Raw genomic sequence first — 19,793 nt, 5'->3', positions numbered from 1 at the left:
CACATTGTTACAGGTGCAACTACAGATCTAACAAAGACACCATGTCTGTTCCATGTGGCTGACTGTGTGTATGTATATGTGTGTGTGTGTGTGTGTGTGTGTGTGTGTGTGTGCAGGAATGCAGCCAGTGCTGTACTCAGTAAGGGAAGCTCTGGAAGGTAAACCACACTGGGTCAGGACCGGAACTGAAATTTGTTATTTCAGGTATGAATAAAACATTTAGATGTTTTTTTTTTTCTTAATCTGCCGATCATTATTCTGAATAGATGCTGGCAACACAATCAGACTACTGAGAGGGAGCTCAGTCCTTGAATATATATAATTATATAGAATGTAAAAAGTTCAGGACAGCAACTTGATCCCTTCAGCGACTGTGCCAGCATGTTGTCTTTCTCATGATAGGAATATGAATTAGTCCTAACCTGAATGATATAACATACAGTAGCAGTCAAAAGTTTGGACACACTTTCTCCATCAATGTGTCTGAACCTTGACTACTACTGTATGATACAGCATATACATATATATATATATATATATATATATATATATATATATATATATATATATATGTATATGTGTATATATATATATATATATATATATATATATATATATATATATATATATATATATATTACTTCATCTACAGATATTCAACCTTCAAGGAAAGAGAATCCAATGACATGAGTGCTCTCAGAGTTTGGATGACAATTGAAGTGCAATGCAAAAAAAAGATGGCTCTTTTATCAACACGATATGAATCATAACCTGTTATTGCTTCTATTTTCTCCTCCAGAAATCACTTTTGTCCAGCTCGTGGCAGTCAGAGAACAACCTTTTATACTTTAACCTTCACCATCACCTTCAAACACAATGAGGACGTCTGCTACCTGGCTTACCATTATCCCTACACATACTCTGCTCTGAAGGTGCTCATACGTTCATCTGTCTGACTCCATTTGCAAATACCTCCCGTTTTTACACTTCAAGCTATTATTTTGTCCACAAACCTCCTGGTTTCTATACATTGAAAGACTGTGTAAAGTGAATTAAACATTTTCTTCTAAACACATTAAATAGGTCATAAATGTATTTCTAAAAAAGGTGTAAAAAGCATTTCAACCATTTAGATTTGAATTGTGGAGCTAGGCTTCACAAACTGTGTTTCAACATTTCTGTGTTCAGGATTTAGTGGGCGGATCTGAAATTCACTGCCGCGTTAGCATAAACCCGCCCCTGCTGCTGTAGAGGTATAAATACATTCAGCGCACACTATACAGTCTATGCTATTACTACAGTCTACAGTTAGCCAGATAGCTGAGTTAGCCACCGAGTTAGCCGCTGATTTAGACGCCGAGCTAGCAGCTATCAGACTTTGATTGACAGGTGACACTTGGTAGGGGGGCGGGGTTTCAGCGAACTCGGAGGGCACTCCCACAGTGTTCAGGAGCAGTGAAAGAGGCTGATTTTTACACAATTTTGAAGCCTAATTTCATATATTTGGCAAATTTTTTAATCATTCAAATTTGGCAGGGTGGTTAACAACACACTTTTCTGTGGTATGTCAAACTCAGAACACATATTTATTCTTACTTTACACAGTCTTTAACAGTTTTTATTCTGTGTCTTTCTGACATGTACTAACTTGTGTATATATTTCTGTTATCATTCAAATCATTTGGTGGTATTTTTGGTGAAGGTACAGTAAGTAGCAATATGCACACTTCAAACCCCAATAATAGAGCTGGGGTGAAGCTAGGTTAGTTGTTAAATAGCATGAACGTGTAACATGGTACTAAAATGCTACTTGTGTTTGTAAGGCAAGGCAAGGCAACAACATGTATATAGTGCATTTCATACACAGGGGCAACTCTGTATGTGTTACATAAAAACAAAATAACAGATGATTTAACAGTAAGAATTGGAAGTATAAAACCATACAATTAAAAAAAATGGAAACATTGTAGAGTTGTAGATAGAATCATGGGCCTGATTTGGCTCTGAGAAGATATGGTACAAAGTGAGCTCAGATATATTATCACAGGGATGTTAAGTTGGACTTTTCACCTGATGTGATCTTGAGCTAAAGGGATAAATAGCAGTGTAAACACATCAACACTGAATCAATCTGTCAGTATTCCTGTCAGAAATGAAAGAAACTCAGTTAACTGCATTTAGAAGTCAAATGTAATTATTGTTCATGATGCTACAGTCTCATCTGGTAGAAGCTCTGCTTTAATCCAGACGTGGCAGATTATTATGTAAAAATGTTTATGTTGTGTGTGACATAATAGACAGCAACATGATTGTCCCTTGATTGCAAACTCAGGTTCTCATATAGTAATAATAGTAGTAGTAGTAGCATTAGTAATGCTACTACTACACTTCATTTGTACTGCACTTTTCATTCATAATGAATCTCAAAATGCAATAGTGTCAAAACATACAACACACAACATAAAGAAAATAAGAGTCAGTGTGAATAATGTATTATGTATTTATTTGTAACAAATACATGAATGATGACTCAGTTTTTCCAGTTGTCTGATTATCGGTCATTAGTAAAAGCTGTTGGCAGTTTTGATCTGATCCTCCTGATCTGTGGAGTAGGTTAGTCATGTAAGAGGTTACCAGAGGTGTTCACAAGTCATTTTTTGCAAGTCCAAGTCAAGTCTCAAGTCTTTGAGTGAGAGTCCAAGTCAAGTCTCAAGTCTTTGAGGGTCAAGTCCAAGTCAAGTCTCAAGTCTCTGGTTAAGAGTCCAAGTCAAGTTTCATGTCTCTCGCAAACACTAAATCAAATTGAAATTCTATAAGCTGTAAAATCCTGTATATAAGACAGTGTTGATGAATCTACAGCAATGTGATGTGGAAAAAATACAAAGGATTGTTTCAATTTCATAACTGTATTTTTCTTTAACAAGTTTTTTTTAACAATGCAATACAATAAAAGAAATATATCGCACCAACAAGGCACGCAGCACACAATATTTTACATTTTAACAATAAATGAATCATTTAACTTATTAACTTAAAAATGAAAAACTGGTTCTTTAAAACCTTTCACATTCCTGAAAAAAACAACCAAATATTTTCCTTAACAAGAAATAACTGTGTCTTAGTAATGTTGTAAATGATAACAAAATAAAAAAACACACCAACCATGGTGCTAATAAATCAAAAGTTGTACTTAAAAATGAAAAAGAAAAACTGGCTGTATAAAACTCATTTCACCTCCCTGAAAAATCTTTACACCACAGAATAGTTACATTTCAAAAACATCAAATTTGACAGTGTCTTTGCTGACAGACTTGCACGATGGGGACGCATGATAAGTCCACCTTGGCTAAACACCCTCTGGTGCACTGGTGGCCGGCACTGCAAGAACTCTCATAGCCACATGATAGAGCCTTGGGAAGGCCTTGGACTGCCTTTTCCAAAACTCCAAACAGTCCACTTCATCTTCATCTGATGACACCTGGATATAGCGGATGAGCTCAGCCCTGGCAGATGAACCGTGGTCCATACTTTTCTTGGTGTATTTCTTCCGGTAGCCAGAGAAAAGACGCAGAGTTTTACTTGGTGGTGACCCCTCTTGATCATCCTCTCCACTACTGCTGTCATGCAAATCCACTTTTTGAGCCTCAGCTGTGACCAGGTCTGGAAAAGTGCAATCAAAAAGCATTTAGTTACTGTGTCAGATCATGACCCTGTCAATATTGACACATTTCCTATTGCTAGAATACAGTAATGCACTTGGAATCTTTGGTTATGCATAAAAGGAATGTAATTTGGAAATAGTACCTACCGATTATCATCTCCTTAACATCACTCTTCACTTCATCTGGTGCTAAGACATCTTGCTCTAGCCAAAAGAGGCAGAATGATGGATCCAGTAATGCAGACATCATATAGACAGTGTCCCCAAATGGAAGATCAGCTGCGAGTTCGTGTGAGTTATCCATTTTGACGTTAACAAATATGCCTTGAAAACGGTGCTTAATGGACATCTGCAGTGCTTTCACTAAACCCACCAGGTGGCGAGTTGCTGTCAGCATCCTGGTGAGATGGCTGTTCAGTGATAGTACACAAGGAAGGGCAGCACTAAGGGTCACAACTTTCTCCCCTTGAGTAAGGTCAGTTGCTTGAAGGAATGGGGCTAAAACTTCCACAAGTTCTTGCAGTTGACCACATTCTCTGGCTGACAAACACAGGCCTCTGTGACCTTGGGATTCTAAAGGGGAATTCAGGTTTTGAGGATCCAAGCCAATAACCGCTTGAACCAGGCGCAGAGTGCTGTTCCATCTTGTGGCTACAGCAGAGGGGATACTACTAATGTTCCTCAAATGCCTCCTTCATTCCACAAGTGGAATGCAGAAGACTGCAGAATTTAGTCACCTTTGCCATTGCACTGTTTAGAACTTTGGTCTCTTTGAGTCCATCTCGTACAACAAGTTGCAACGTATGTGCAAAACACTGAAGGCGTTTCTGCCGGCAGCTGCTCTGGATTGTCTCAACGTCTTGTTGGTTTTCTTCGTTGACATCCTCCCAGAGCTCACTGTTTTCCAGCTCATCATCTTGACTTTGGGCAGAGGGAAAGCACACAGTGAAAGCTTTTTTCATATTTGCTGCATTATCAGAGATGATGTATTGTAATTTATGTTTTACATTGAATTTTTCACAGATCTCATCAAATTTTTCGCTGATCCTATCACCTGTGTGAGACCCTGTGAATCTCTCACATCCGAGTAGCACTGACTGAAGACTTGGGGTGGTACCGTTTTGCTCCATGTAATGCGCAGTGATTCCTAAAAATCCACGCATCACTCTATCTGTCCAAATGTCCACTGTGACAGACACTGTGTCTGCTTTCTCAAGTTGAGCTTTGATCTTCGCTTCTTTTTCTGCTGCTCGTTCGGTCAGACTCCGTGTTATTGTGGCACGGCTGACTGGACAATATTTTTCATCTACCACCGCCATGAAGTTTTTAAAGCTCGGCTGCTCAATTAAAGATAATGGCAGATTACATGAGATGATTAGATCATGAATTATCGACTCAGTGATGGCCGTCTGTCTTGGGTGACCCTGGTGATAAACTTGCACTGCACTTCCCTGGAAAAAAGAGTCAATGCTGCTCTGTCCCTGTCCAGTAGTCGCCTTTTTTTTTTGGTGAATTCTGCAAACCTGCAGAGGAACATATACAATTATTATATTGGCCACTAATGGAATCAACATGATGTATTTGGGACAAATTAAAATGTGAGCAGCAAAGGGTGGATGTATGCTTGTGTGATTCAGTATGTTTACTATAACATTATTATGTTTAAATAACATTGTTATTATTATTATATCAATATCATGAACTTGAGAACAGCTGGAAATGTTGCCATTTTTAAAAGGAAACTCAAAACCAGTCAGCCCAGTTTTTAATTAATCATTTTGTAATTTACAGCCTTTATTTTTAATTCCACTGTGTCTGTTCTGGAGGTTTTATATCTGTATCTACTTTTTATATATATTTGTTAACCACATTTTACACTATGTAATGATTATCTTTCTATTATTTTATCAATTTACTTATCTATTTATTATCTTTTAGTCTAACCTATTAATCTTTCTTATTTTTTCATTCTAATTTTTAATAATCCCTTCATCTTATTCTCTATTGTTTTAGAGCCCCACCTAGTGTCATGAAAGACAAACTGAATTTGTTATCAATAGTTGTCAAATAAGATAATACAACGCAGATTTTTAAGTAGGCCTATTGTATGTTCAACATTTACACCCTTTTTATTGGTATAAAATGCTTGTTTAAGTAATGATTGTCTAAGTCCTTATCCTCCCGGTTTGTGTCTGCGTCTTTCACATTAGCAAGTGACTGACCGGTCTGGGTGCGTTTTCAGATGCCGGATGAAGTTTGACGTGGTTGAACCAGAATCGTTAATCTTCTTGTTGCACACTATGCACACTGCTGTCCGTTTGTTGGCCGACTGTGTGAAGGCATTGTAGCCAAATGTAATGACCCAAGGGACGCCTGCTGGGCTTCTTTCACTCGCCATTGTTTCTAATACATACAGCAGTAGACGGGCTCTGCTCGAAATGCGCGCGTACACACGGCGCGTGCGTGATGTTGGTGTTTACTGTCAGCCTCAGTCACAGCCAGAGATCACTTCCCAAATGCAAACAGAGAAGACGAATGACAGATAATAAATAATGAGAATATAAATGATAACATGAAAATAATGGTAATTTACGAGTCTCCAGCCTCGAGTCCGAGTCAAGTCTGAAGTCTTTTGAGGTCGAGTCCGAGTCGAGTCTGAAGTCAATGTGTAGTGCGACTTAAGTGCGACTCGAGTACGAGTCGCAAGTCCGAGTCACCAGCTCTGGAGGTTACCATGGTGATATACCGCGGTAAAAAATGAACCAGCTCCATGATACCAGAAAACTTAGGTTCATTCTGCAGATATCTGGCTCACACACTAATCTCACATTGTTAAACAGTCACTGAGCATTAGCCTGAGCCTTTCTGTCATCTTTATCCTGCAGGTTCAAGTTAATGAGTCGCTGTCTCTGTCCACATAGATGACTTTTACTTCAAAAGTTATTGTTTAATTATTTCAATAAATCATGTATCTCCTCCTGCCAAGTTTTCAGACAAACATAGTTGTATGGAAATGTAATCAGGAAGCCAGTATGCTAGTTATTATAATGCTGATTTCATGCAGTTAATATTGGGGATTCTGATTATTTGGATTTCTCTCCAGCCTTGCACTACAATTTTGCTGCCATATAACAATAAACATCACAAGATGACCACAAAGCAAACAACACACCCATGCATGTAACCAGCTGAATGATAATGCATATATTATAGAATAAACGTTGTCTGCTGTCCACTACAGCAGTTATCACAGAAAATCTTACCTGGGTCATTCAATGTAAAAAAGATGATTGCTTATGCAGGATGAAACAATACACTGAACACACTGTATGGATCAGAAGCCAAATACAGAAATATAGCAATATCTTATATCTAATATATAGGAATCATGCATAGCACTCCAATCAGAGTGTACAGGAAGTATGTGCACTGTAGCTGTAATCCCTGCTGATGTTGTATTACAGGTGACAGGTGTTGGGTTGCTTCATAAATTATTAAATATTTGAACATATGAAATAGTTTTTAACTTGTTAATCATTTTGATATTACCACAAAGGAAGTTCTGCAAGATGAAATGAAGCACACACATAAATCTGTTATAGTATTCTTTCTCCCAGCCTGCAATACACACTAATTTAACACAGTTCCTCCTCATCTGTTTCCATCTAATAGAAGTTAATGAATGTAAAATATGTTAATATGACGGTGAAACAACGAACCATGTCTCATTTGTTTCATTGGATTTTCTTTATCTAGTTTTAGGACTCTGATCATGTTTTAGATCATATTTATGCAGAAATAGAAAGAATTCTAAATGGTTCAAGAACTTTCAACTAGTACTGTACATCAGAATCTGCACTTCTACTCATATCACATATTGTGTCTGTCAGGCTCATCTGAACCTGCTGCAGAAATCAGTGGATCCTACCAAGGTGTTTTTCCGGCAGCAGATTCTTTGTCGCACTTTGGCTGGAAACTCATGTCCGTTGGTCACCATCACTGCCTGTCCTGCTAGCAGAGGCTGGAAAGATCTGCACCAGCTCCGTGAGTATCACTGATACTCTGGTTGTCAATCTGTGACATTTTATTCTCATTTATGTCATCCAATTTCAGGTTTAAGCTGTCACCATTTTTTGTGTACATACCATGGTTACCAAAATGTTTTCTATGTGATTGTGCTCTGCAGTAATACAACAGATTAACCCTCCTTTGTGTTTGAACAAAACATTCATTGGCATTAGCATTAGCATTAGCACATCTAGCTGTAGCTGATCATTCACACAGCTGTTGTGTCCAGGCTCAGCTGGAGAACAGAAGCTCAAACATGGAATAATGTAGTGATATGTCTTTAAAAGACAGCTGGAGGAAGAGTTAGATAGTTGACTGTCAACATTAATCCTGGAATTGACTCATGAAAGATGTCAGACTGTTAACTTGATAATGTTACATTAACTTTTTAGAAGATTCACAGTTTGTGAGCAGTTTTGTTGCTGCTTCTTGTCTACATCTGAGTCGTTTTTTGTTTACTTTTTTACAGTTGGTTACATACATGGTTCAATACATTTTCAACACTCTCCACACAGATATCTTTACAAATACACTGCTACACTTCATTTCACACACAAAAGCAAATCCTTCCAGCAGACACCAACACAACAACTGCTATGTCGATCAAAACCACACAAACACTAACAATGCTGTTTTTAAGCTAGTAAATCATTTTGTGATCTTTTTTATATTTTATTGAGTTTATGTTGTTTTTCAATTGTGGATAGTGTAAGAAATGTGTATATCTCTGTCCCTGTGAATTGTATTTTGTATTACAAAATACAGTCAGATTAGTAACTATAGAATGTACTACAGTGTATTCTATAGGTATGACTCATAGTAATGCTTTATTTCTGATCATACTTCCTGTTTTTGGTTGAATATAGATGTATTGCTATGTGGGTATGTTTTGGCAGATTGTCTACATGAATACATGTTAGTGTTTGAACATAAACTGTGAGGACGTAAACATGTGAGTGAGGTTGTAATCATGTGTAAAATCTGCTGCAGATTCACAGTTTTGTTGCATATTTGTGTTTGAGTGAGAAAAGTATTCAGGACATTTGAAGGCTGTAGTCACTGCAAATGTGTCACACATTGATCCATAATTGTTGCTGTTGTGTCGACAGTGTGAAGAGTTTTGAAAATGAGGAGTCAATATTGTAAAAAACTGTGGCAGTAGTGCAAGAGGTCAAACAGCTGCACCTGCAGGAGGAAACAGTTTTACCAGATACTCCTTCACTCTGTCTTTACACTAACATATTCACTCTACTGCTGATGATTCATGGTGTGTGTGTTGTGTGTGTCCACAGTTGTATACAGTTATGTCTACACTCACACACACAATAATATTGCAGTGTGACTGTGTGTGTGGAGCATACAGGTGTGTGTATGTATGTGGAGCAGATACCTCATGCTTTGTTTATTTTTCAGTGCTTAATTGAAACTCAGTGATCCTCAGCAGTTGGAAATATTTAAGAGAAAAGCATATGAGGTTCATCATAGCATATCCACATTAGCATAATATTATACCACAGTAGAGTCTATTACACCGGGCATTTTACATATAGCAATTATTCCATTTCATCTTGTCATTTGCCAGCAAATGCTCTGACACAGTCAGCATATCAGGAATTGAAAATACTGGTTGATTGCATCATTGGTAGTCATGCATTTTAATATGGAACAATTGAACTGGATTGTTTAAATATGGGCCTGAGCTCTGATTCAGTTTCTCAGAGGAAGCAGGTACATTCACATGAAGAGATGTGTTTCTACAGATTTATATGTTTTTATGAAACTGATTGATAATGTGTGTTAATATGAATCAGTTCATAGAATACTGGCTGATCAGCTCACAGTCATTACAAGGACACAATAATGATTATAGCTGTTTGTCTGCATTGTGTCTACATGTTAATGTCAAAATGGCAGACAGCATAAATATAAGATGAAAGCAGTGTAATGTTTAAATGCCACAGCGATCACTTGATATGGAAGCCACAGAGCGAGGGAGAGCGAGGGGGGGCCAGGGGGCGGTGGACTCTTTCTGATTTGTTATACATGAATAATCAAAGCTTAAAGTTGTGGGTGTGTCTGGAAATCTCAGAGAGAAATCCCGAAATACAGAAGCATCCAAACGCTTCAAATAGTTGTACATTTTGTTGCAGTGAGTGTGTAGAATGCGGCCAGAGAAGAGGAGCAGAGCAACATAGTGGATTATTATTTTCTCTTTTTAGTTATACATTTTAATATGGTAACTAACCAAAGTATTCAAAGTAATTTGTCTGTCTGATTAGCACAGGCCTTTAGAACATTTTAGAAGAAGATTTAAGAAAGGAAGAAAAGCCACTGAAATGAAAATGGGTTAGGTGTGTATTGGTATTGTATTTACTGCTTTACTGTCCAGTTTGAATTCTAATCCTATGTTTATATATGTAGGTAGTGCAGAGCAGAGAGCACGATAAACATGCAAATGATTATTTACAATTATCTGTACTTTCCTTATGTAATGTATTATAATGTGTCTCTGTTGAATAGTCTCATCCCCCACAACATTTAGGCATGATGAGACTATTCAACAGAGACCGATTATAATACATTTTGATCAACATGACATAAGCAATTGATAAGGAAAGAACAGAGAATTGTACATAATCATTTGCATGGATGTACCAAAGCATTTGTAACTTGTTCAAAGAAATGATGTGCACAAGTGACACAATGATGTGAAGATTGAACAAGTAGTTTTGAGAATTTCAATTCTGATCTGAGAAATGTACCAAAGTGACAGAGAAAAACTGTAATAATGATGTTGCACTGGTGTGCCTCATGTGTAAATACACTCAGCATACTTATCTATTAATCCCTGCAAGTATTTTAATAAACTCAAAAAGATAGATTTAAGTGTTACAGTCATTTTAGTGCCAGATTCCTTTTTGTTTTGTTATGATCATTCCACTACTGTTATGTACCTTATCATGGCGACTTACATACTTCTGGGTCATTTCACTCATTTAGGAACCTCCCTAAGCAAAAAAAAGACTATTTGACTGCACCCCAAGTGTGTCACTGTTTCCAAGTAATTACATTACTTATAAATGTACTTAGTTACTTTACTAGTCATGACCTTTGGCTCCCTCAGTGTTTCTCCTGGTTGTATCCCAATTTACATTCCACATTAATTTTGTTCAGTCACGTAATCCTATCCCCAATGAAGGTGTTAATGTTGATCTCCAGCACATCCAAAAGGTTGCCAGTAGCCTTTAGGTGCAGCAGAGAAGGTCTCACTGCAGCTCATGTCCACTTGAACAAGGCAATTAACCTTAAAACCTTCAAAGTGTCCTGGTTCACTAACATGGTATGATGGTGTGCAGAGGCTCCCAGGTATGCTTATGTAGATTTGTGTGTGTGTGTGTGCGTGTGTGAGTACAAACAAGACCTGGAGCACTAACAGTGGAGCAGCTTCAGTCCTCTTAGTGTGTATGTAAATGATTATGCTAATCAGGTGGAATTACAAGTAGCCAAGTCTCTTGGATTCCAGCAGAATCGTGACTTTATCCTGCAGAATGCATTTTGTTGGATAGAAAACTTGTAAGTTTGCATTTCAGTGACAACCGTGTTTTGATTTCATAAACTCATACTGACATGTGTAAAACCATACATTTTGTCTCTGTGTTAAAAATACTCGATGATGCCTAAACGATGACTTCGACTCTTTATCTGTGACTTGTTTCTTGGAGATGCCAGTTTTTTTTCTTCAGTGAGGATGGATTAGACAAAGCAGCCTCTCTCCTCTTGTCTCTAATTAAAAAAGGCTTCCAGTGCATTCACAGCTCATCTCTGAAAGCTGTTAATTATCAAACATAATCTCATTTAGCAGAACAGGCATGGCCTCGAGGTAGCTAAAGCTGGACTAGGATGGTCTCTCTGTCACACTGTGTGAGCTCTCTCGTCTGTAACTATCTTTTTCTTTCTCTTACTTCTCTTACTCTTACTCTTACTTTCATCCTCTCTGGTGTTTGTGCTGATTCAAAAATAAATGAAAGAATACACCAGTTCCAACAAGGACTGAGTATATTTTAGAATTTATTGATTGTGATTTTGCAGCTTGATATCTTCTTCTGGTTGTTTAACTCATTTGAATACACACAAGCAATTATATAATAATTACATCAGCCCAAGTTGGACCATTAACACTGACATGCATATTCAAAAGGATATAGTACAAATACCCCACAGTTTCATTTTACAACAAGTGTTCTATCAACATATCGCATATTAACCTTCGTATTACTGCTTCTAATAATGTTTAGACATCCAGCTTTAATGGATTAACTTTCTCAAACCATTTACACTTCTAATTATTAAATACAATTAAAGCAACACTTATGTGATTAGATTAAACCTTCAAAAATATTTTCAAATATTAAGTCAGTGTCAACCTTATTTTTACATTTGTATTACATTTATTCATTTAAGAAAACTGCTTATCTAATTTAGATAATAAAATATGATTGTTTATGAGGTAACAGATCGAAAGTTAAATATTTAGGTGATTTTGAAAATACCATTGTATAGTCCTCCATATAAACCTTCATTAACTTTTAACATAAGAAAATTGAAAATCTTGTCACTAGAGGGCAGTAGTGTCACATAATAAAATCTAAAATGAATATCTCCTCAACAGATAATTAAATAGCTATCAGAATTATACCATTCTTCATGTATTTGCATGGCAAATGACATGATATAACTTACAGAGACTTATGTAATTTACATGAAATTCAGATTCGGCTCAAGATTTTCAGGGAGTCTCCATGAATGTCCTCCAGGAATGTGAGTTAGAGTTTATGACATTTGGTTAATTTAGATTTAGAAGAGAAGGGGGGTGTGGTCCATGTGTTGTTGTTGTCAAAAATCAGATTCCAACAACATCACTTATTTCCAATACTAATACAAAAAAAACAACATTTAGTGGATATGGGAAATGAAACCCAAGAACAGTCTTAAGCCCAATTTCCACCAGTCCGTCAGCGGCGCGTTACGGCTGTGCCCTGGTCACCGGAGCTCATAGGTACCACTATAATCAATGAGAGTGTTTCCACCGGGAGCGTGTCAGCAGCGTGTCAGCAACGTCCCAGCAGCGTCTCTCTGCACCGCAGCACTATCAATAGGTAGCATTTCTATTTTTGACGGAGCCGTTTCCAACTAGCGACAAGCTCAACAGAGCAGATTGCACCAGACAGGAAGTCAGACACTGAATCGGCATAATAAAACTTCCGTCCTTCAAAATAAAACAACCCGTGCAGCCTCCCGATCGTATTTCAGCAACAAACAGGAATAAAACAGACAGATAAAGACTCCATCTAGCTACGTAGCCTACTGACAGATGGCATAAGCACAAAAATCAAAGAAAATTACCAAATCAACCAAAATTGAGCAAGTTAACAAAATCGGGCCGTTTAGTTACGCTGCTACTACAGTATTTACGGTAGCCTAAAGGCACTCATTCAGATTTGATTGGGCTGCTGCAATTACTGTATTACGCTCCCGGTGTGAGTTGACACCGGGCAGAGGACGGAGCTAAACCATGGCGCAGCCGTTCCGCGCCGCTGACTAACTCGGTGGAAATCCCAGGTTACACTCACATTCATTTGCTCAATTTTTACAGTAAGAAAAAAACAAACAAAAACAAATTAGACCCGTATGCCCGAAATTACAAGATAATGTTATATTCTTAATTAACACTGAATTAAACTTGACTTTAACAACAAGAAAAGTCCTGATTGTATTTCTCTGATCAAAGCTCTTGTCAAGAGACAGAGGGGTGTGTGTGTATGTGTGTGTGTGTGTGTGTGTGTGTGTGTGTGTGTGTGTGTGTGTTATCACAGAGCATTTAGAAATGAAAGAGAAAGGTGTGGTGCCAGACAATAGGAACTGATGACAGAATTGCCTTTATCCTGTCAAAGTGTGATGTCTCCTTTTTCTTGAAGAGTTCCTCTTCATTCCCTTAATTGTGAGATAAAAGAATGAAGGAAATTGTTGGATGTTCCAGGTGGTACAGTATGGTAAATTCATATCTCTTGGCACAGTCGGGCACCTTGAGGTGATTTTAGCCTCAGTGTGAGACTGCAAGGTATCCCCTTTACTGTGGAGGTAAAGAGTCAGTTTATTTTGAAGGTTTACTGCAGTAAAACACAGTCTTATACATTTCAACGGAAAGATAAAGTGGGGACCAGCAATGTTCATTGATACAACTCTGTGGCTTCCTGGAGAATAATGTTCTTCTCCTGCAGCTTCAGGCTTTAGACCAGATCACAGTACAATGAACACTTCCTGTTTCAGCTGGAACCTGCTGTGCTTACTGTAGTTAGGCATGGTTAGACATGTTGATAACAACAACAGCTGCATTTTTTACATTGTGTGAAAGTTCATTGAGTAAATTGATGTTGATATTTTATCTGGCAGTTCAAGAGAGTCTGATCAGGTACTGCATCACAGTTTGGTTCCGCAAAGTTAAAAAATACACTGTTTTGTCTAATTCATACTGCATGTGAAATCATTGGTGTTAAAAAGCACTTATCCTTGCAGAGTATTTATGAACAGGACAATAAAATTATTAGCAATTTACCTCATGTTCTGTATAAAGAGTACGAGCTGCTGCCTTCTGGGAGGAGGTTCAGAGTCCCTCGTTGCAGATTGAACAAATTCAAATATGTGTGTGTGTGTTTTCATTTTTGTTTTATCTATGAGAGCTGCTACCTGGTATTGAGTAGGTATTTATTCTGTATTTATTATCTTTTGTATTGCTCCATGGGTATTACAGCCTTTATGGTTGGATTTATTCTTCTCAAAGGCTGCAGCACAGGCAAATTTCCCACCTGGTGAGACAATAAAGTTTATCTTGATTGATTGATCTAGGTATTCCTGTACAATGAGGAATTATTAGTAGCATTTCAGCCACTCACTCTCAATTTCACCTGTGAAGAAAGTGGTTTAGATAATGTGAATAAACTGTTGGCTTGTGTGACTGCTTGCATACAGATTTGATTGTAGCAATGTTCACCATGTGCTAGATCTCAGCAGGTACTTTTGTTAGAACAACACATAACATAACTGAAACTAGAAAATCAGACTGGAGATAGGAAAGAAGCACGTGTACAGGCTGTAGCTGGAGTTACATCACTGATGGGATGAGCTTTAGAGACAAATCAGGTCAAAGACTGGCAAAGCAACTCCTTAAATAATTAAATGCAAATATGGCCTAAAGTCAGATTGATCTCAAGTAGAGAAACATCAGCGGCTTCTGTAACACTGAAGCACTTGCAGTATGTGTTTGGCTTGTTTTGACAGTTTTATAGCGTACAACAGAAACAGGTAGAACATGATACTGAGGCAAAACTTCAATATATATTAAAGTAAAGCAAATGTTTGTATGTTTACAAATTCATACATTTTAAAATATGGTAAATAAAACTGATTATTCTCCACTACATTCATAAACACTAATTTTTCCAGTGTCTGGTTGTTGGTACTGTCCCTTCAACATGTTGTCAGTATTTTATCAGTGTCCTTGTTCTGTCCTCAGTGCTTACTGCTTTTATTGCCAGTGAAATGTCTTGTTACTGTCTGTACTGGTGTGAAACAGAGGCTTTGATACCTTCCCATGAGAAAAGAGAATGTTAGGATTTACTGAAATTGATGCAGACAGAACAATACACATCTGTGTGAGCTCCAGATGTGACTGACATCACCTGCATCAAACCTGTCTTTTTTTTTGGAATTTATATTTATTGGCAAGAGCAACATATGTACAAAGTTAAAAAAAAAACACTTTCGACATTTTTTTGATAGTTCACCACCCTCCGCCTCCCATTACCAAAAAATAAAAAAATAAATAATAATAATAATGATAAATAAACAAAATAGAATACCCGATAGTGCTGGTACGTACATACAGTATACACCCAAGTATATATCTAAATACATAAAAACGTACATACATACACATATCTTAAGTTAAAGACTGTGTAAAGTGAATTCAGACATTTTCTTCTAAACACATTAAATAGGTCATAAATGTATTTCTAAAAAAGGTGTAAAAAGCATTTCAACCATTTAGATTTGAATTGTGGAGCTAGGCTTCACAAACTGTGTTTCAACATTTCTGTGTTCAGGATTTAGTGGGCGATATGTAACGCGGCGGTGATTAGCATAAACCCATCCCTGCTACTGTAGAGGTATAAATACATTCAGCACACACTACTACTACAGTCTACAGTGGGATGAGGGGATCAGGCCGTGTTCATTAGTTTAACAGCTTGGGGGAAGAAGTTGTTTTTCAGTCTTGTATTGTGTGACTGAATTGTCCTGTATCTCCTGCCAGAGGGAAGTAGTTGGAAGTGGTGGTGGCCAGGATGTGTTGGGTCACAGATGATATTTAAGGCCCTGTCCTGACAGCGGGCTTGGCAAATGTCCCCAATTGCAGGAAGCTGGGTTCCAGTGATGTATTGTGTCATCTTGTTGAGTCTTTGCAGAGCCCTCTGGTCATTCTTGGTGCAGCTGGTAAACCATGCTGTGATGCAGTATGTGATGATACTCAACACAGAGCCCCGGCAGAAGTTAACCAGCAGGTTCTGTGGCAGACCGGCTCTCCTCAGCTTCTTCAGGAAGATTGATGGTGGATGTGTGTGCAGCCCAGGAGAGATCCTCAGTGATGGTTACCCCAAAAAATTTAAAACGGGAGACACTCTCTACTGAATCACCATTAATGAACACTGGCTTGTGATTGGTTCTCCTCTCTTTCCTGAAATCCACTACAATCTCCTTTGTCTTCTTATTATTCAGGGTGGGATTATTAGTGGAACACCAGACTGTCAGGTTTTGCACCTCATCCCTGTATGCTGACTCATCGTTGTTGGATATCAGGCCCATGACTGTTGTGTCATCTGAAGAATTGAAATATTCCTTATATACAATAATAATACTTCATTTACAGCAGAGGTGTCTAACTCATTTTCATTCAAGGGCCACATACAGACCAATTTGATCTCATGTGGGCCGGATCATTAAAAAGATGGAGGGAAAGAAGGAAGGAAAGAAGGAAGAAAAAGGAAGCAAGGAAGGAAGGAAAGACAGGCAAAAGGAAGGAGGGAAGAAAGGCAGGAAAGATAGACAGTGAAGGATGGACAGACAGACGGAAAGAAGGAAAGAAGGAAAGAAGGGAGGACAGAAGGAAGGAAGGGAGGAAGGAAGGAACGGAGAAAGGAAAAAAGGAAGGTTGGAAGGACAGATGGAAGCAAGGATGGACAGACAGACGGAAGGAAGGAAGGAAGGAAGGATGGACAGGCAGGCAGATGGAAGGAAGGGAGGAAGAAAGGGAGAAGCAGAAACACAATACATGTTTTGTCTTATAATATTATATAATATAATGAAATTAAGATCATACTCCCTGAGGCATAAACACATTTAAGACAATTCAAAACAATTTAAGACATAAATAAAACATTGATCATCTATAAGGGCAATAAAGTGCAATATGCAATAAAAAAAGGTGCAACCACAGCAAAAAGCAGCAATGCTTGTTGTAACAGTAGGTTGTATGTAAAACAAAAATCATTTTGATTTGTAGTCCTCCAGTGAGTGTGTGTGGGTGGGATGAGGGGATCAGGCCGTGTTCATTAGTTTAACAGCTTGGGGGAAGAAGTTGTTTTTCAGTCTTGTATTGTGTGACTGAATTGTCCTGTATCTCCTGCCAGAGGGAAGTAGTTGGAAGTGGTGGTGGCCAGGATGTGTTGGGTCACAGATGATATTTAAGGCCCTGACTATCAGGCTTGATAAAGGAAAAAAGGAAGGTTGGAAGGACAGATGGAAGCAAGGAAGGACAGACAGACGGAAGGAAGGAAGGACGGACGGACAGGCAGACAGATGGAAGGAAGGAAGGAAGGAAGAAAGGGAAGAAATACAGATGGAAGGAAGGAAAAAAGGAAGGTAAGAAGGACAGAGGGAAGGAAAGAAAAGAACACAGGAAGGAAAGTGGACCGGCCCGAATGGCGGGCCGGCTCTGGCCAGCGGGCTGCATGTTTGGCAGCCCTGATTTACAGTATTATAAATGCACTGTCTGTTGTTCATTCACACACTTGAGTGTATCCTCACTGAGCTCAAACAACCCTGAATGTTCACATACTTGTCCCATCTGTTGGCATGCTATCTGTTCAACATTCACTTTGTAATCACTGACGCTCAGGAATGTTAATGCTGACACTTGCACAACACAACAATTACCACTCCTGACCTCTAATAGCCCAGTTGTCAGTATCAGTGACAGGGCTTAATAGAATGTTGTGACGGGTGAAGAGGACACACGGTCAGCATCGCTTTAATGAAATACCTGATCTGGATAATGGAATGGTGACAACCTCTCAGAGAAAAACAAGACACCAGCTAACAATATAGACACAGCTTTTATAATGAGTGGTGATTGACAAGTGGGGTTAGAAGCAGTCATGTAGCTGCAATTCCACAGGTATGATCCGTGACAATGTTACCTAGCATGACGCTGAAAATCAATCAACTCTGTTTCTCCAACTAGTCCAAGAGGTCCATCAATGAAACTCTATCTTTCTCTCTCCAGGCAATCGTGCCTGTATCGTGCTGACAGGCCGTGTGCATCCTGGTGAGTCCAATGCCAGCTGGGTAATGAAGGGCACCCTGGAGTTTCTGTGCAGCAATGACCCAGTGGCCCAGAGTCTGAGAGAGGCTTTTATCTTCAAGATCATCCCCATCCTCAACCCAGACGGAGTCATCAACGGCATGTGAGTAGGAAGCAGAAACACAACACATATTTTGTCTTGGACTAGATGTTGACTTGATGAAACAGTAAATGTGCCATCTCTGATATTTATGGCTAAAACTGCATACTTCATAATGACGATGCCTGAAAAGATTACATCATTTTAAGTGTCTACGTATTTTTGAATTTGCTTGAATGGAGATCCATACAGACTGGCATCAGCTGTGGCCAAACATATTTAGGGTTCTAAAAAGATTGAAGAATTTCCATATTTGATTTATTGAGTTAGATGATGAATATATTTATAAGTTTTATTTATTCTTTTAGGGAATTTCCTCTGTAAATCAGCTTCATCAGAAATGATGGACCTTAGCATTATTTTCCCCATAAAGGTCAAAGCGCTGTCCTCTCCATGTTGCTAGGAGTAACATTTTGAAGTAGAAATACTGAATCTAATGAAATTCTGTCTGAACTTATGTTTGATAAATTGATGCCAGACCTGCTGACTTTTGTATGAGTCTATACATTGTTTTGTACGACAATCCTGCACAGTGTACATTTTTTATTGTTTGTGCTTTTACTTTTATATATGTGTTGTCCTTTGAGGCTGTTGTATCAAAGGCAGTGATGAAGAAAATGTAGGCATGAATGAAAAGAATGACATCATTAGTTCATGTTGCGATGGCTGCTTCACCTGCATTATTTTTACAATATAATTTGCTAAACATATTTATTGAGTTTATTTTCACTTAACAATTTTTGATGTGTCAATGTAGAACTGAACATGACAACCAGCAGTGTTTATCAAATCATTCAATGAGATGCTGCATTTTCCATCCAAAGCAAGAACTGCACTGCAGCATTTATCAAAATTAATTATTCCTGATAGCTACCAAGCACCTGAGTCATTTGAACGTTATACAGGACCAGATTTTATCGATCCATTTATTGAGCGTGCCTTTCTGTTTCACAACTAAACCAGCCGTAAACATGAACACAGTCAGACGGAACTGACCCTAAACCAGGTGATTTATCTCCTCCAACTCTTCACAAATTCAGTTTATTCAGTGTTCTTGTGACAGATCGGAGGTATTTTCTTGGTTATGTGGTGTGTTATTTCTTCAGTTAAATATTCATGCAGGAACTGGAACAGGAAAATAAGTAATCTCCCTTATAGTTTGAGTGGCTAGTTCAGAGGTGTCAAACTCATTTTCATTCAAGGGCCACATACAGACCAATTTGATCTCATGTGGGCCGGATCATTAAAAAGATGGATGGGAAGAAGGAAGA

General features: G+C 38.2%; 1 protein-coding gene across 1 annotated transcript in view; it reads left to right on the top strand.

Annotated features, from left to right (window-relative positions):
* Positions 1 to 19,793, top strand: part of LOC128359528 (cytosolic carboxypeptidase 4) — a 170,899-nt gene that overhangs the window by 77,745 nt on the left and 73,361 nt on the right. The window contains exons 18-21 of the mRNA XM_053320017.1: positions 117 to 204; positions 800 to 932; positions 7,552 to 7,705; positions 18,345 to 18,525. Of these exons, the coding sequence (XP_053175992.1) occupies positions 117 to 204; positions 800 to 932; positions 7,552 to 7,705; positions 18,345 to 18,525 (556 nt within the window). The remainder of the gene's footprint in view (positions 1 to 116; positions 205 to 799; positions 933 to 7,551; positions 7,706 to 18,344; positions 18,526 to 19,793) is intronic.

Source organism: Scomber japonicus, chromosome 5 (genome assembly GCF_027409825.1).
Source record: "Scomber japonicus isolate fScoJap1 chromosome 5, fScoJap1.pri, whole genome shotgun sequence".
In the NCBI taxonomy this organism is placed as follows: Eukaryota; Metazoa; Chordata; class Actinopteri; order Scombriformes; family Scombridae; genus Scomber; species Scomber japonicus.
This window is presented reverse-complemented; position numbering and strand designations above follow the sequence as displayed.